The 19,128-nt window shown below is 39.3% G+C and overlaps 1 protein-coding gene across 2 annotated transcripts in view; it reads right to left on the bottom strand.

Annotated features, from left to right (window-relative positions):
* Positions 1 to 5,179: 5,179 nt before the first annotated feature.
* SOS1 (SOS Ras/Rac guanine nucleotide exchange factor 1) overlaps positions 5,180 to 19,128 on the bottom strand; it is a 43,482-nt gene continuing 29,533 nt past the window's right edge. For both annotated transcript variants that reach the window (XM_052695788.1, XM_052695797.1), the window contains 12 exons: positions 16,269 to 16,350; positions 15,770 to 15,892; positions 15,131 to 15,234; positions 13,796 to 14,018; positions 12,993 to 13,112; positions 12,520 to 12,682; positions 12,003 to 12,120; positions 10,654 to 10,826; positions 9,716 to 9,832; positions 9,275 to 9,539; positions 8,082 to 8,200; positions 5,180 to 6,776 (listed from right to left, as the gene is read on the bottom strand). In XM_052695788.1, the coding sequence (XP_052551748.1) occupies positions 6,282 to 6,776; positions 8,082 to 8,200; positions 9,275 to 9,539; positions 9,716 to 9,832; positions 10,654 to 10,826; positions 12,003 to 12,120; positions 12,520 to 12,682; positions 12,993 to 13,112; positions 13,796 to 14,018; positions 15,131 to 15,234; positions 15,770 to 15,892; positions 16,269 to 16,350 (2,102 nt within the window). In that variant the 3' untranslated portion in view covers positions 5,180 to 6,281. The remainder of the gene's footprint in view (positions 6,777 to 8,081; positions 8,201 to 9,274; positions 9,540 to 9,715; positions 9,833 to 10,653; positions 10,827 to 12,002; positions 12,121 to 12,519; positions 12,683 to 12,992; positions 13,113 to 13,795; positions 14,019 to 15,130; positions 15,235 to 15,769; positions 15,893 to 16,268; positions 16,351 to 19,128) is intronic.

The raw sequence follows: 19,128 nt of genomic DNA, 5'->3' as shown, positions 1-19,128 counted from the left end.
AACCCAACTTCACCTTTAGTATATGTGCGCTCTGGATTATTTTAATTTCTTTGCCAAATAAACGTTGCTTTTAAATAATGCTGTTCTCTTTTTTGCACTGACTCAGCTGTAAGACTGTATCCATTAAAAGGAAAAACCTCCAGTCCTTTCCCGAGGTAACAATACTGACAAAACTCCATTCCTTTGTGCACACGGTATCATAAGGAGATTGTTTCCATACACCTCATCTCAAGACTCTTACCCAGCACTCAGCTGTGAAGCCCTCGCTCCCTCTAAAGCTTCTGGTCAAGATCTGATTGATCCCATTTGCTGGTGCAGCTCTGAATGACATTACCTCAACGCCATCTCTTTCTACTGCTTCTGTTACAGACACATAAGCCTTCACAAAAGAAATCCCACAGGCGTCCTCCACTGCCATACACACCACTGTAATTTCAACTACCCACCTCAGCAAGAGATCTTAGCGTATTCCTGTAAATCACAAACATGTCACATACAAAGTTCTTGTCCAAAATTTAATTCCAATTCTGTCCAAACCAATGACACCACAAACAGGGGCACCTCAGTTCCTGGTGCTCACACCTCCCATCACACAGCACCTGCAGGTAGCCTTGCATCACTCAGGGACAGCGGTCTCAGAGACAAGAACATACCAGCTGAGTTTTATAGCAGTGGCAAAGATACAGTTTGACTCCCATGTAAATCTACTTGGAGTGCTTCTTCCTCAAAAATCCCTTTCAATCCTGGGGATGCCGAACATGTCTGTTAGCCACTGGGGAACAGCCAATGTCTGAGACTCAATGTGTTCAATCAGACACCGTCACCACAGCGGTGACTTTTCCAGATCACCGCAGCTGTACTCCCTGCGTTGGGCAGCCTGCCTAATTTCTACTCCGATTGTGACTTACTGCCAGATTGGCTCAAATGCATTCTCTCATCACTATATTCCTCTAAGACAGCATCAGTGAGGATGACTCTATACAACTTGGGTACCTTCTCTTACTTTCTTTTCCCAAGCTGCTATGTATCACAGCTTCCTCTTTGTGTTCCTGAAGTCCTTTCACCTCAGTACAAGTTATGAAAATATTTACTGGTAAGCAATATGTTCCAAAGATGACAGTTCTTTTTTCCAGCTCTTATAAAGTATTTGGACCCTATGCTCACATCTGAATAGGTGGGGAGCTGGGATACATGTAGCAACCTCTTTGCCCACTGCCAGCTTTGCAGGATTTGCAGAGTGGATTAGACAGAGGCTATCATGAATATTAACCAGTTTCTAATTGCATGTGGCTTTCATTCACTCACTCCTCTCCTTGAAAGTGAATGTTTTGCCTGTTGCCAGATACAGGCTATTAAGCATGATGTCCCTTATTCACTGCAATTCAACATGGAAACAAGACAGAGGCTCTTATATGAAACCAACCAAGATCTTCACACAGTAAAACGAAACTGACAGTATTTACCCATGGACTACAGAACTGATGATGCAGTAAGTTGTAACAGAAAGCCACAGAGCTGGAGCAACACCTACAACAAAATCCCATGGCAGAGAACAGTTAGAAGATCCACCAGCTCCAGGAAGCCATTCCCCTGCTGCACACACATCTCTCCTTTTACTCCATAGAGCTCCTCTGCTCTGAAGTTACTGTGCATTTTATAGTTTTACTACCCAGAACAAAGTCTAGGTTTGAAGCAGACTCAGTTATCGTTAATGTAAAACATGTGCTATTAAGTTTAAGGCAGCCTGTCTCAGACTACTAGGACTTTCAAAGTGCCTTACATACTCAAAAGTGTATGCTTCTAGGATACATAAGGCTTTTTTAGCATTTTTAGAACACGGCTTTTAATGCCAAACAATAATAGCCACTACTAAATTTTCACGTGCATTCTGAAAATACCTGCAGACACAGCATGTAAAGATCCCTTACAGACAGTGAGCTACACAGGCCATCAGATGTGCCCAATGAAGTTTACTTTACTTGTCTGACACAGCTTTTAACATTTACTGATTTTGGCAAGCAACCATGTCATTAAACAAAGCAAATGGACACACACACTGGAGTAAAAATACTGCAATCCAAAGTTTGTCCTTATGAAAAGAACATCAACAAAAGGGTAAGTCCCAGGAATATTTGAGTAAATTTGTCCAAAACAAATCCAATAACATGCACCTTCAATTCTCTACCTTCCTTTATCCTTCTTTTTAAAAATATTACTGGTGCTCTTTAACAAGTGGCACCTTTGGCAGCTATGGAAATTATACATCTGGCACTTTGTACTCCTTTCACTTCCAGGCAGCTGGCACATCATTTCCCATTTGCTTGCTAGAAGTCAGAAGAAGCGACTCTAGTTTATTTGCCTGATACTGCTGCAGCAGTTGGCTACTAAATGTGCTGGTTTTTATTAAAGGCAAAAATATTTGCTCACAGTTGACAGAAAAATGCACTTAATGTGCTTTCAATGGAAATTAAGGCATGGGATTTACAAACTACTTTAAAAGCACTTTTGGCTTTACAACAGTATCGGGCCACGTGTTTCTCTACTTAGGGAACATGAACTGTAACACCTCCAGCTTAACCATCATCTTAGGTGTGGAAATGACAACTCAACGACTAAAAAAGGCAGCAAATAACCACGGGATTTTTCAAACTTGAAAGTATCATCTTAAAATATCCCGACTAAGCTCCTTCTTCCTGTCTGGAAAAGACATTAGCTTTGAAGAGAAAGCCAAGGAAGGACCTTAACATGCTGTAGCTGCACGCACTGCTCGCAGCAGCAAAGCTTTAAGAAAGCTTTAAGTAACATTTTGTTTCACTTGCTAATTTGTAAGACAAACATTAAGGAAGGGGGCGTTCTAGCAGAGCTGAAATGGCAGTACTGCTAGAAATGCCAGCAGTAGAGGCTGCCTCGATAAAATGCCACACCTAACAACTGGACAACAGCCGCAAAGTGAACTCATTTAGTACAACACAACACAGCCTGCTGTGATGCAAATTAGATCAAGCAGCTCTTCAGCTCGAATAAAACCCTCCCTTGTGTGCAACAAAATAAAATGCTCTATCACAAGCACAACAGTCTACTGACTTCAATAGTAACACAACTGCTTTTGAATCAAACCCATAAAAGAAAAATAATTACACATCCAGTGACTGTCAGTCTAAACCCCAAAGGATATAAATCCCATGCACTAGCATGAGTACACTCTCACCAAGAAAGACCTCTCCCTCCCTGATTTAAGAGAGACATATTACAGAAACAGGCTAGAGATGGTTTCCTGAGAAAGTAAACGCGCAGTGCTTGCAATACCAGCACTCCTCAATTTCCAGAGGGCTTCACTAAGCAAACACACAGCTATGACATTCTCTGGAAGAAAAGGAACAAACCCAATCATGGTCCACTGTCGCTCTAACCTACACTCGAAATAGAAATCTTGAGTGACACAGTTCAAATTAAGTACTGCATCTATGAATTTATGATCTCTCTATTTAAGCACTTCACATTTTTAATCACCTGGCCACACAGCTCCTGTTTCAGCTCCTACCCACTTGTAAGGCACTCCAGAGATACACAGCAACTCATCCAAGCCAGTGACCAGCCTTCAAGCAACCACATTTCTTTATCCAGCACGTTCCCACCTTGAGTCACAACAGACCATTCCAGAGTCATTTTAGCCACAGCCACGTAACACCATAAAAATTACTTCAATTTCCATATGAGAAGTATTGTTAGTAAAGCAAACATCAACCAAATAGAAAGTTATTGTAGGTTAAATAATTATTAACAAAACCGCCATGAGACGAATCAGAGGCTTACAAGTTGTATTCAAAACTTCCACCCTAAACGCAATAGGTTTGGTTCTCGTTCCTTCTTGTTTGGAGCTGAGTCAACACAATGATTTGTTCACTGCATGCCTGACCTGTTCTGCTGGGTTCCAAAGTGCTAAATTTAAGCTAGATTCTTGCATGGTTACCATTATCATCTACTGTCCAAGTACCCACCAATAAAGGAATTTTAACCTCGATTACACGGATGCAAGTCAGCATCCTGCCCATTTCACAAAGAAAAATAGAGGCCTATTGACATTCAAGAGGCCTGTTGATGAGCAGGATCAATGTGATGTCTTCCATTCTAGCTGGACCACCTCAGAAGCTGAGTATTCCTTCTGCCTTGACTACTAAATAGCATAGGAGAGAGACAGATCAGAAAGTCTAAATTTAAGGAGCTTTTCCTGGAAATCCATGAATGCTCTAATAATTTATATGATGCTTTCAACATTATGTCCATCGTGTTGTTTACACCCAAAGAACCAATAATCCGAATTATACCTCCTGTAGCTTGAGTGTTTCTGCCAAGCTCCCATGTAAGGGCACTCTCTTCCAAAGCCAAGGAATAGAGATCTTCATTTTTCTTCATTTGCCAGAAAAACGTTTCAAAATAAAATTTAAGACATCAAAGAAAGAACACAACTGACACATTACAACATTTGTCCATGATGAAAACTGCCGTTTTTGTTGATGGGATCAAAACACTTTCTGAAATGTAAAGACCACACAAAAAGATAAGGCGCACTGATCAATGGCATTGCAGAAAGCTTTAAAAAGGTAAGCCTTATCACCAGTCTACTGACATCACCCCTAATGATACAACTTCTCAAGATGCTGAAATGTATTCTTCTCCCAAAGATACAAGACAGAATTTTAAGACTCACGAGCCTCATTAACTGAAGGTGAGATACTTCACAAACATACTGTAATGGTGACTATAGAGCTCTTTCTTCAACAGCTGGCATGCATTACTGTATTGTCTAGAGTTAAAAAACAGTGCACAGGTTTATGGATAATCCATGTCATGAAACATATGACAGTGTATGTTCTGTCATGTCTAATTCAGACAGCAAGCTACTGTAAAGATTAATATAAGTTTGAATTTCCCTAACAAGTGACATACAAGAGGTCTGAGGAAATCTTACATAGTAATTCACTTTGGGATTAACCTATCCTGAGATATTACTTTGATACATATGCCAAAACCGACTTCTTTTCGGACTCTTATAACTGAAGTAGACAGACTGAACTGGGAAAAATGTACCAAAACACGTACTTTCACATCCTCCAGTGCTTAACTAAAAAAAAAAAAAAAAAAAGTGTTGCAATTTGTCCATGTAATAATTTAACATATGTCAGCCAAACATATTTGTATCTTTATTTCAATTAAATTAAAAACAATCTGCAAGTATATTTATGCAACATTCACTATATACACATGATTTATGCAACTGCAAGGCAATTCTATGTATGCTGATTAATCTATTGTTAGTAAAATATGACAATAGCTATGGAAGTTGGCCAGTGAGTGCTCTTTTTCCCAAGTGACTCTTTTCATGGCATGACCAAAAAAACAGCTACTAGCCATGAAATGGATTATCAGTAAACCTTAAAAAGAATGTGACATAACCTAGCAGAAATTAACAGTCTTCTAAATGTAGTAGTATATTTATTCCAGATGATAGTGCTGCCTTTTAAAGAAAATTTGCTGTCACTGTAATGATGTAAGACTTTCATTCGCTCTACCTAAAGAAAGCAGTAATTAGACATTATGCTTTCTGGCAAAAATTTATTTTTGAACTGGCACCACAATATTTCAGAAAATAATAATAAAGTACCTCTTTGGTGAAGCCTAGGTACCCCCTACTACTCATCGTAACAACTTGTAAACAGGACCGCAATACAGTGCTACGCCTTGAAGTCTAACTCAGTTAGGTACCACAGATCTTCCTCACAGTCCTTCTCACAATTTTAGGAAAGTATTTTAAAGCAGGGAGTAAAGCAAAAGAAAATTAAGAAGGATATAAAGTTCCCTGTTTGAGATTTAAAAAAAGTGCATAATGTTTTCATTCCAAAAACTGTGCCACTGTATGGAACTGATGGATACAAGACTGTTTTCCTTCCTGTACTGGACATTACAGATCATTACACAAATACAGTCTCTGCTCATTGGCCAAAGAAGTCCCTCAAGTCTGTTTTTCTGGTACAATCAGTTGTCCAATTATCTTAGAACAATGTCTTGCATACTAAAACAAGAACAGCGAGTTAACCAGTTCTTCCACTCGAATGTCTGTTTTTGCAATTCCGTTTCTGTACACTGCATTTCCAACTTATTGGAGAGTTTTTAGTGTTTGGCATATACACATCCCAACTCCTTGGCACCACCAGGTTCAGTGCATCCATTGCCAGCAACAGACGTAGCACCAGGAAAACGCAACTCCCAGCGCAGGGGACAGTTCAGGAGGAGTGGGCATTCTGCAGCAAGGGCGGTCCGTCTCGATGCATCGATGGGTGTGTGTGCTCCCTTTTGTAAGTTTTTGGAGGAAGCTTTGGGATATGTTGAGAAGTGCTTTGTCGTGGAGGAACAGGTGGTCCAGCGACAGAATGGAGGTCCACATCTTGTTGTATCAATGGTGGTGATGGAAGATGCCTCCGTGCTACATGTGGAGAAGGTGTCTGAGGGGGAGGGGGAGTAAATGGAGAGGGACTGTTTGGGAAAAAGGTGTTACCAAGTTCGCTTTTTCTCCCCAGTGGTGGAGGCTGGAGGTGTAGTGGTGAGCTAGAGAAAACATCTGGAGTTCGCACAGGTTCTCGTGGTGGTAACACAGGAGGGCTTTCAGGGGGGTCAGAGATGCAGGTCCGGTCAGGCACCGAGTACCTTGGTGAATACACTTTAGAGGTTGGTTGCCTAGGAGGGATTGCTGGCGGGCTGTCCAGGTGCGCAGAAGTAATCTGAGGTACACAAACATTTCATTTAATAAAAGTTTTAGAGTGGCAAAGAACAAGACCCTGCTGTGAAATGGAAGCGGGACTCCTGCCATGCAGACTGATCTATCCACTTAAGCAGGAGACACAGCAAGCAAGTGCGCAATGAAGATGGGGAGTAGCCAAGCAGTGCCTGAAAAATACGTTTCTCAGCATGATGCATGTAGAAAAGACAAGCAGACTAGATGTGTACCGTGGGGAGAGCATGGGTATATCAATAATGAGTTAATAGGCAGGGATGCAGGGAGTGAAGATGCATGGAAAGGGAAAAAGGCAAGGCAAGCAGTGATCAGAGCAACACGTTGGTTCCAGATCTGCCTGCTGGGTAGGTCTAGGTATCTTCCACTGCCTCCCAAGTAACAGGCACCAAGGATGGATAATAGGAACCTGGATAATCAGGTATTTCTCCAAGAAAATGAAGAATGAAGAGGGGCAGATGGTGCTGAACAGAAGAAAAAAATATACTACACTCAGAAGATGGAGCTAAGTAGTATTACTGAAGTGAATGGTTCCCAAGCTGCAGTCCACAATCACAGGGTAATTGGTTGTCACCACACTAACATATCTATAATGTTTTCAACTGCATTTTGATAGGATTGTGACACATTGAAATCTGTTGGCTGACAACACAGTCACCTACAGTCTGAAAAGGACATCCTGCTTTAGTGATATATAGAAGCTCTCCTGAAAGTTGAAAGGCATATATGCTACAAAGTAATTTTGACTGAGGTCTTCAAATCTATCCAATTCTCTGTAGCCATCAGCCAACTCCCACTGAAATCAAGAGAAATTCAACACTGTCTAAACAAAAGCTAGATTAGCTCACAAATGCAGAAGGAAAAAGTAGCAGTGGCTCAAACAGGCAGGAAAACAGGACAGGCAATCCAGAATGAAAGCAATGAGCAGCACAGCATCCAGGGTCAAATACTGTAATGAATTCATTATTCATTCATTATTTCAGGGGACTAAGGAGTGCTCATCAAATTCCATCATTACTGTTTCTTCAATTCTTTACCCTAAACCATACAAACCAAAATAATCTTCTGCAACATCATGGCAGACGGAAACATCTGCCCAAAGCTTTAAAGGACCTAATCACAGCAGATGAGCAGCAAGATGGTGAGGCTGAACTGAGCAGGCCTGAAATACGTGGTTGCTTAATGTTTAACATATAGATGTTCAAAAATGCAGTGCTATCTTTAAAAGTTATTTTTTTCTACAATACTCTCCTCCTTTCTCCTAGAAAAAATGCCCTTTTTAGCTGTAACTTACTTTTGATGGGGAGGATTCAGCTGGGGCAGACTCTGGTCTTCTTCGTGGAGGAACTGGTGGGGGAACGTGAGCTTCATCTGAAGTTTTGGTAAAGCTTATGGATGACACAGAAGCAGATCCTAGTGAACACAGAGAGAAAAATCTCAATAATGAGGTTTTGTTCAATACAGCATATTTCCTTTATCATGCCAATAATGGTTCATTAAAGGCAACATACCTTTACGTTAGCAAATTATTTGCTCATAAAATGCAGCATGAAGCAAGAAAGGTGTTAAAGAAATATATCACTGAACAGCCACCTGACTTGAAGACTTCAAACTGCTTTTCTGAACTGTGATAACCTCTGTGGCCATTAATTCTTGCACTTTTGTAAGTAATCCTCAAGACCAAAACCCACACCACAAAGCTGTTCTTGTATCACAGCAGCATTAAAACCATATCCTAAACTTGCAGCTGATGTGTCAATCCAACAGTGAAGAAATATCTTCTTATGAAGAAACATTCAGTAAACCAGCTAGGACTCTCAGCAATGCCACTGCACTGCTAAGCAACTTCTGCTTTTATCAAGTTACTTCACCTCTTTGTGGCAACCTGCACAATGTGCAACTAACCCTGTATTTCCTTTGAAAGCCCTCATACATTACAGGGCACCGTGTCCTCTAAAAACTACTGAAAGCACACCATAAAGTACAAGCTTCTTTGCATGCTAGTGAAGACAGAAGAAAAATAGTGTCCTGCTTTAAATCAATCAAGACCTATGACAACACACAGATCTTAAGTTATTCAGGAAAAACACTCATGCGCCCTGAAACTGATTTGTAATGGCAGGCAGCAGACTAAGTTACCTGCAGAACATTCATGTCTATTCTCACTAGTCACCAAACACACTCCGCACACACAACTGGCAGCAAATGCTACAAACTGGGACATACACAAGCAAAGACGACGCATCTTTGTCTTTCTGTTTTAAGTTTCTCCAAAGACATGCAATACCCAACATGCCTAATTCTGTTCAGTTTCTCCCCTTACAACAAGAACTAATAATAAAATGTAGTAAAACACAAAGTTTTTCTTGCTGCAAGGAGACAAAAAGTGATTATGTTTCTATAGTCACTTTAGAAGACTAAAGTTTTACCTGTTTAGGATCACAAAATCTAATACGTAGCCTTCACACACTACCTACTATCACCTACTTGCATGAAAAGGACTTGAAGGATCCGAGTCAAATACACTGCAGGCATCTGTAGTACTTGAAGTAGCAGAAGCAGGGGGCGGGGTCAAAGGCGTTCGTGGAGAGTTTGGTGCAGATGCTGTAGTTTCTGTCTCACTCTCTGGGATGCGGCTGTAACTAATTTTTCTTGGTTCCTGTTGCAGGGGTGTAGGGTGTCTCATGGTACCTGGCCTTGGATTAGATGGCCGAACACCTGGGGACTTGAGAGGATAGCTGTACTTTTTGGGCTGAAATAACAAAAAAGACAAAAAAAAATTAAAAAAAAACGCACCACCACCAACAAAAAACATCACCAAAGCATAGTTCTGCATTTATGAAGTTAGAGATCTAAGACCCCTTCTATCTCTGAAAGACAACTGTAAGCGTTTCTGGGGAGAAAATGAAAAAGCATACGAATACTAACAAATCTTGGTGGAGGCTTCACATTTCGCGGCTCTATCTCTAGTGACTTGTTGAACAGATAATCTGTAAATTCTGTCTCCATGCTGCTTCCCATCGGATTCAGGTTTTCAAAAAATCTCTGAAATACAAGAAGGCAAATAAAAATTACATCAACTAAGACGCTTCTGCGATGTTTCCATCTACTGTGTAAATGATCCTAACTGTTCCACAGAAAAAACACTCAGGTCAGTAGCAAGGACAGATTTTAAAGTTAGTAAACTTGCATGCTGCCAGTGCGCTTTCAACCCTGTTAGCTCTGTGCCTGGCCTGCAGAACTAACTGTGCTAGTACCCTCAGTATTTTCTGCAGGGCAAAAATCAGAACCGGTTAGCCTAAACGCCCTCAGAAGAAGTTGTACAGTCTATCCCTACACTGATGCACAGCAAGACTGCTCTCAGAATGATTTTCTCAAACTCTGTGGAGGAAAAAAATACCAAAAGATCTCATGAACACCAAAGATCAAGCAGAACAAATGCAACCTCAGATAGAATTGTAAGCATCATCACCACCAATATATGAAGTGCACATAGTGCTGCCAGGTAAAACCTGTACATGTGAAGGAAATAACAGAGGAAGAAAGAGACAACTGGTCTGACTCCAAACATGAGACTGACTGAGGACAGTGAGAATCTGGTAGTTTCTGTTCCTGTTTAGAACTGACCAAGATCTATTGACCAGTACCTCAACAGCTGAAATTAACCCCTCATCTCCTTTCCCCTCTCCCCCCAGAAAACGAAAAATCTGCAAGCATGGAGATTACTTCCTTTCTTACAGACTTGACAGAAATGTTAATGTAGACTTTTTGCTCATTTCTAATGCCGTTGATCTTATGGCCTATCAGCCGGCATAACCACATACAGGTACCTCAGTGTGCAGACACACGGAAGTGATGTCACTTACCCTAATGTCAAATTCTACTCTTAAACAATATGGCTGGTTCTGGTACTGTTGTATCTCTCCAGTTATTTCAGCTACTTTTCTTCTCTTGCTGAAATTTATGAGTTCTTTTCCATGTCGCTTTAGAAATTCAGGATTGCCTTCTTCTGTCTTTAAAATGTTAGTTAAGTAAATTCCTGGGAAGAACACAAAGGATTCTAAATACATAGTGCAGAACAGAGAGGAAAGGTATGGATGGAATACAAATAATTCTTAAATAACTTAATTTCCGTATTTTGATTACTTAGAAGTATTTTCAATTGGGTTCTCTAAGAGTCAGAGTTCATTTTGAAAGCAATAATTTAAATACTTTAATATGTCTTCTCCTGAAATCTGCCTTGTGCATCAAAATTTTCAAGTCTTTGCATCTTTCCACAGTTTAGGAAGCTTACACAACTGAACACTACAAGCATTCTGCAACACAAGAGTACACTGAAGTGCTTTACTCTGCCTCACTTCAGCTCTACAACATGAAAGACCCTGGATAAGCTCAAAAAATTTATTTCAATGTTTTATTCTTCTGTTCTACTCCTGCCTTCATAATTACATCACATTGTGATGTTAAAAGAGAAAAGAGACTTCTCAAGTCCATAAACGATCTGTGGAGAACAGCCATTACGACCCCTCCGAGCACAGCTTAAGAGAACTGTAACTCTCCACTTGTGGTCCTGCTAACCTACTTATCTCTGAAGCAGGACAGAAGTTTTCTTAGTTGATCTTGTATTTCTCTGCAGAACTCTAGAGTGCATCTTCCCCAAATCTCTAAAATGCTAAAAAAGCTATTAAAATAATTTTCTTTCATTTCTGGCCTGATGTCTATGCTGGACAAGAACAAGTACTGTGAGAATCAGAAATGATCAGCAACAAACATCCAAGCAGCTTGCTACAGAACAGAAATGCTATTTGAATAATTCTTTGGAGGTGTTGAGCATCAGTATTTCTAAATGTGCCCATCTTCCACTTAAGGCAGTTATGGTCACGACACTGTTCAAACTGCACTTAAGGTAAAAAAAAAAGAAAAAAGAAAAAAAAAGAAGCAGAAATATAAATAAGGAATTCCAGGTAAACTTATTTTTCCCACAAATAATATCTGCAATCAATAGTCAATTTAACATTTCTTTCATGTAAAGGCAATTAATGATTTTTCTCTTACAGTCAGTCCTGTTGCTAGTTTAAGTAAGCCAGGGAAAATGCTTTGATGCCTGGGCAGCTGAAATTCAAACCTGAATATCCTGTTAAAACTGACTTCTCACTGTTGGTCACAATACTTTCCAAATGCACAACACAGCTCACTGAGAAACACAGGTACATACCAAAAAAAGGCACGCAAGGAGGATTAATGGACCTGAGTTTTGCCAAGTATTTCTTATAGTGATCCTCACTCAGTTCGTAAGCTTCTTCTAAAATCTTCTTCTGACGACTCGGAATTTGCTACAGAGAGAGATGAAACAGGCTCTTGTGAAGACAGTGTAACAGCACAGCCCAGCAACAATCATGAGTGTAGTGGCCTCTCACTGATGCTTCAGTCAGTGACCATGAGGACAGTGCCCCAGTATCTCAGGATCTCAGTAGCTTTTTCTACCTTAAATGAGGATTGATTTCTAGCTTCTGAAACCAAGAAAAAATAAATGGGTAAAAAAACCCCTTCCTTTTACATCCTAAATGATTCTGGTTTTTTGGGGCTGGGGGAGAGGGACAGGGAGGGGAGGGCAGGAAGGGATTTATCTTCCCTGTTCCTTCAATGAAGGACACGCTTCGCAAAGATTTCTAGTTAGCTACAGTGTACTGCATTACCCTTCTACACCAAGAATGGAAAACAATTTACTGTACCTCAAATGTGTGATCCAGCCTATACACTGCTGCAGAGTTCATGGCACTGACAATCTCAAGGACGCCATTGAAGTTGTTTAGCTCTTGAAAAACTTGCAGGATTTCAATTATTCGGCTCACTACAATTACTCTTTCCTCTAGGTTTTCTGTTTCTACAATGCATCTAAATAAACAAGAACATTTAGTTTTGTGCTAAACTGCTTTTGAGTTTTTTGAAAGCAAATATGAATTTGTAACAAAAACAAGTATGAGAGGTGTATCAAATTATTTGGCACAGTTTTGAACATTTTTAGAATAAAGACTGCTTCTGAGAATAAAGACTAAAAAGGCTGAGATTGTTATAATAATAAAATTCTTTCAGGGACCACATGTAGCATCCAAACATCACGATCTAGAATTTTTCATAGTATACTTCCAAATGTATTGTAAATGTTTAGTAATGGAGTACATGCAGATTTAGGAAAGTCACTTACTTTTCAAACCACAAAGTAAGATTAGTTGTATGCCTTATCATTTTGAGAAGATTGGGAGAATTAATTTCTTTATCTTCCTTTGTCCACACACTTCCAACTAGTTCAGATGGCTGCACAGCTCTAGAAAAGCAGACACATGCATTAAAAAATGCGATTACAGGCATGAAAAAAGGTATTTTTCCAAATCATTTTTATTTCCAGGGAACTTGAAATTACTACTTGGAACTGAATTCTCAGTTCCATCTATGATCTCACATTCAACATGTGACCTGGGTGAGTGGTATGTTTGGTTGGTTTTCTTAGTATGTAAATATTTTTCAATTTATATTGACTATTAATCACCTCTGTTCATCTAAATGTAGAATGAAGTCCACATCCCATTCACCACAATAAGATGTGAGCTCCCAGCACCAGAACGACCTCTCACAGACATCTGATGAGATCTGACTTGTTCCATAATTTACTTCATAAACTAGGATATGAAGAAAACTGATTTAATTCATATTCATACTTCTCAAAGATTGATCTAGTTGGAAAGTATCAGGAGAATTGTGCAGCACAGTGCAACTAATAGTACGCATCAGCTGCTCCATGTTGAACTGGGGAGGGTAAGACTGACTCAGGTAATGGCTTTAAGATTTTTGCTTTCTAAAAAAATAACAAATTAATATACAGTATTGGTGAAGTCCCTTGACCTACCGGGGGGCTTCACAGCAGGGGACCGCAGAAACAATTTCATGCTGGAGGATATTTTGTGGTTTGTTTTTTTTTTGTCCATGTGTTTTTCAATGGAGGAAAGTTACCTGTAAAAATCTGACTCAAGTAAAGTGAGCTGCCGAGCAATTTCTATTGGATGCAAAGTGAGCAAGTCAAAAGTCTCTGTGTGTCCTGGTTTGCTTATGTGCCATTCGATCGCTGGAGGCGGGCTTTCAAAAGTAATGTTGTGGCTTGGCCCAATGGCTTGTGCCTGCTTTTTCCGGTTGATTATCTTTGTGATCGATTCAACCCATTTCTTCATTGCTTTGCCTGGCAGAGACAAAATTACTTCTTAGTTACTCTTACTGCTGCTTTTTTCAACGATGTCTGTATAACTGGATGTTTCCAGTGCAGCTCTCTCCCCCAGTACAGTAAAGCTACCCAACTCTTTAGAACTGCATACATGATATTCCCACACAACTCTCGAAACTTTCACACATATGAAGAAGAATCCCTCAAAAGTCAATGCTAAGCACGACCAGCTTGCCCAGGCACAATTCAGAACACCTCAAATAAGGCTCCTGCTCTTAAGTGGTATTGTTATTTTTTTGACTTTACGAGTTTATGGAAAATAACTTTTTTTTTTTTTTTTTGGCCAAAGTGCACTTCTGTGAAAAACCTCAACTTCACACTGTTGGCAAGAGTACTTGCTTACCTCAGATCACAAAGGACAGAAGAATTAGGAGGGAGAAGCTTCTCCCTCAGTCACATCTATCATCAAAACAGGGAATTAAGTCCAAAGGACAAATGCCTGTTTAGCCCTACAGGCTAAGAATTTTACACATTCAATGGCAATTTCATTGAAAATTTACAAGTAATTGACATTCAACTAGCTGGTTCATTCTCTACTCCTTCTTGGCTTAAGAAGCACTGAAGGCTTTTCCAGTGCAATCTTTTCCTACAAATTATTCCTGTAGTTGTTCCAATTGTTCTTATAGGGGAACAGAAAAGACCTGTACAAGATGATCTGTAGGCCTGGCATGCAGGGCTGTGAAATAGTTGAGAAATCCTTGTTTTAACAAAATAGTGGTCTCTACTGCCAAATATGTACAAAATATTACATCTGTGTATAGCTTACGAGGACAGTCAAAGCAATTATTCTGCCCTGAGCACCACTCAATTCTCATTATTTTTCATAGGCTTCTGTCACCTCATTGGATAGAACTTATAATTAAGGATGTAAATAAAGCATTATTTCTTTTGAACAGAGGTCAGACTTTCAAGACTAGGTTTTATTTTGAGGTTTTTTATGCTCTTTTTTTTCCCCTCAAGTATTTAATAAGCAGAAAGTTATGTTTTTCTTTATCCAGACACTGAAAGGAGAAGTGATTCCATTCCATACGTATGCTTTAAGATAAACACAAATAAGACAACATAAATACCTCGTACTGTTCCAATGAATTCCTCCAAACGTTGCAGAAGATCAGCATCTCTTTCAAAGTCATAGAAGTGGTGCTCTACCCAGTGTCGACATACATTTAATACTCTGCAAAAACAAAGCATCAGTCCACAACGTGGCCTATCTTCATGACTAGCATTTCAAAACTTTTGGAAGTCAAGGGTTCACAGAAAATCAGAAATAGAAGAACAAATGGAATCATTCTGCTGTCCACATTTCACCAGCTAAAGACATGTTTTACTTTAAAGAAGCCACAGTAATGTTACAATCTGTTAAAAAAAAAAAAAAAAAGTTTAAAATGTTCTCTGCATAATTTTTTCAGGAAAGCCATGCCTCACTGAAAGATTCTGTAAAAGCCTCCAAGCCATGACTAATTGAAATGCAGTGGCACATCTATGATTTAAAACTCAGGAAAAGCCTTTACCGAGGCCTTTCATGCCATGAATTCAAATTCCCACCAGATTTTAAGGAAGCAAAGCCAAAACAGCTGACTGACTCCTCTGTGTTGTCCAACAAATCATCTACAAGAAAGGCTATCAAAAAAAAGCCCCTGCAGCCAAAATTCTGGTATTTAAAATACTTAAATGGAAGCCACTTTTGTTCCCATTGCTACAGTACTCACCGTAGCTGCACAGGTTGAATGTACTCCTTTCTAAATCTTTTTAGCTCAGCACTAAGAGGTTGGTCTCCATTCTCCATAGCAATACGATCAGCTTCTGTTGGCTCAGGTTCTGGAATTTCAAATCTAGCACAAGAGATGGGGGTAAGCACCAATCACATCACCCATTACACTAATCTTGCTCATATGAATAAATGGTGATTAAGATAACTTGAAATTCAGATGGTTTCCACATGTCAGGATTTTATTTTTTGGTAACCATAGGAAAATCAGCTAAATTCAATAATAATACAGATTTCACAGACAAAATTGTACATCCAAATAATCCTAAAACTTCAGGATACAGCTGCATTTTACCTGCATTCCTTGGTACCCTTCAATCTTTGACAACTGCTTAAAAATTGTTTGGAATGGAACAAAGCCAACCAGAAAAGTCTTACAATTCTACTCCAAGTCAAAACCAAAACAAATAACGCACTTCATTTGAACCCCAGTGGCATACCTTTCTATTAGCAGACTCAACAACTCCTGGGGTTTACAGAAGGATCTGTACGTTGTGAGAAAAGTCCGAACAAAGTTGGGATCTAAGAGAAAGAATAATTTTATGCTCATGTCAGCAATTCTCTAGTGTTTTATACTTAAAAATAACCTGAAGTCAAACTATATCCTTTGAAATTAAGGATGTTAGCCTATCAAACTTACAGAGAAGATAATATAAAATAAAACTGCTTTGGTAACAATCCGGAATCACTCAAAATAGCAATAAAAAGCAGAACTCAAAATGCAATTTTAATTCTGATTGAAAAGCATAAAAATGACTTCTTCTCCCTTCCATTATTAAAAGACTGAATTTCTTTTGAAATACTCTGAAAACATTAAATAGATGAGTTTATGAGCCACCTAGCAAACAACTTTGTTTTTTGACAAAAGTGCTAAAATAACTCAAAAACTACAGCAGGTAATTTTGCATTTGATAGGAATGGTTTAACTCTCTGGCATGGAGATTGTTCTCCCCAAACTGGTACAACTCATGCCCAGCTCATGTCTGCTAAGGAAGGTGAGGTAGTTTTTCAGTTATATCAGGTTCATTTTACTTCAAGAAAACAAACAGACTTAATATACACTGATTACGTACTAGTTTTAGATATTCAACATAGTTTTAATAACAAACTAAGAATTGAAATCAGAAAACCAAAGCATTTCCCTTAATTACAAAAGCAAATCTATTTGTTTTCGAGTGTGAGGAAATACAGTGACAGCTTGCTGGCGCTACACAGAGCTGACTTGAAAAAGGTCAACGTTGCTATCACTGAAAGTTAATGAGCAGGTTGCAGTGGCTTTGCACATTAAACACGTATACAGATTTTATAAAAACCAAACCAAATTTTCTAATTTTTCTCATACAAAGTGGCTGAATAGTGTACAGGACTTGAAACAGGAGTCCTTATAACCTGCAATGCAAGAAGAAACGCTGCATTATATCACCTAAGTTTACACATCATATCAAAGTTGTTTCATGACCTTGACAAAAATCCTCTCTAACCATTCATGTTGTCCATCATGAACACTCTGCCTTTTCTGAAACCTCTCCTTTTGCATAAAGAACATTCTGTCTCCATCCTCATCACAAAACTACATGATCTTTCATGTCCTAAAACCCAAGTACATAACCAAATACAGTCGCTCACATTTTCACAGCTTGCATTCTGCAGACTTCATCCACCCTAGATGGTGTTTGTCTATTTGAAAGCGAAGCAAACCCTGAGTCATGCCTGTTGTTTTTTACAGGTATACTCAATGTCTAAATCCACAATACATATTGAATTTCAAATGAAGTACATCAGAAAATCAAATCTAACCTTGTTATCTCACTAGCAAAATCTGCAACTCAAAACAGCGTACAATATATGAGCAAGTGTTAAAAAACAATACAGACAACACTAGTTAGTCAGGATGTCTGCTCATGTGATAATTCTCTCTTCAATACAGCCCATTTTAAAGCTAAAAAAGAACAATAACTTGTTCTACAAGGATTTATAAATAATCACCCTTGAATTCCTTAAGAAAGGAAACGGACACTATGATGACGCACAAGCGCTCTTAACATATCAAAGCTTTAAAAATAGAAGAGCACTGCTCTATAGATAAAAAAAATGCCCTGAGTTTCCAATCTTGGTACCACCTAACCTAGCTGCTATTAAGTAAGTATCAGGAAAAGGAGGAGATACTAAACACAGAGCACACTAAAACTAGTAAAATCCACCACAGTATGCAAATGGCACGAGAATTTGAATTTCCAATGGCAGGGCTGCTTCCCTCAGGTTGAAATACAAGGAAAGCTATTGTGCTGGGGAGCCTCCTTCCCAGCTTGGCTGCTCCAGCCCAGGGCTATGTGGACAGCCTGTCTTCCCTTCTCAGGGCTGGATCCCAGCAGAGCGGCTGTGTTATGGCTCAGCTGCCAGGGACTCTCTATTCCACAACGAAACAAAACAATCTGCTGAAAAGCAGTGCCTCGTCTTGGACGTGAGGGAGGAAAAGCAAAAGGTCAAACACACCTATCTACTGTCTCATGTGGATCTTTACGTAGGACAGAAAAGCAGAGATATGACCTGAGTGCTCTCTGACTTCAATAATCAACTACCCTCAACTTCAGCTACTTCCAACAAATCAGCACAACCTCTGCGATTACACCTGTGATTACTCCTTATGAGAACATCTTAGCAAAGATTCACAGCTACACCAAAAAATTGTCTTTGGACAGATCCAGAACTAGCATAACAGTGCATCTGAGATCAGACATCGGAGAAGTCAGGTCTTGCCATTCTGGCCTAAGTCAATGCTCTTCTTTTAAGATGACAATCACATATGCACAACCCTACTCTGGTGCAAAAAAAGAAACAACAATCTGCAGCTATGTGGTTACGTACCACAGGGATAACCATTTTCCTACATCTCAAAGCAGAAAAGAATTTCTGCAATCAGTTGTGTATGTACACAACAGCTAAAGGGTTACTATGGAAAGTGGTTGACCTCGCTGCATCTCACAAAATGCAACAAAACACTGAATGATTTATGTAGGAAATGGACCTCATTTCCTGTACAGGAGCCTTTTTTTTTTTTTTTTTTTTTTTTTTTTTTGCTGAGTCACTAAATCTCTATTCCTTTGTTTCCCTGGAAAAGGCAGCAAAGAACAGTTAGAACGACTACATTTCACCATCATAGAAAACCAGCTCTAAAAAAGAAGGCATATAATGAAAGATAAAGATCTGGAGAAAGGACGCGCAACCGAGCAATTCAGTGGCAGATCCATGCATGTCGTTCTTACATCTCTAAGGTTACAAAGATAAGCTAAATTCATCACA

The sequence above is a fragment of the Tympanuchus pallidicinctus genome, unplaced genomic scaffold (genome assembly GCF_026119805.1).
Source record: "Tympanuchus pallidicinctus isolate F22 unplaced genomic scaffold, pur_lepc_1.0 scaffold1, whole genome shotgun sequence".
NCBI classification, from domain to species: domain Eukaryota; kingdom Metazoa; phylum Chordata; class Aves; order Galliformes; family Phasianidae; genus Tympanuchus; species Tympanuchus pallidicinctus.
The sequence above is the reverse complement of the archived record's forward strand: the minus strand, read 5'-3'. Positions and strand labels throughout refer to the sequence as shown.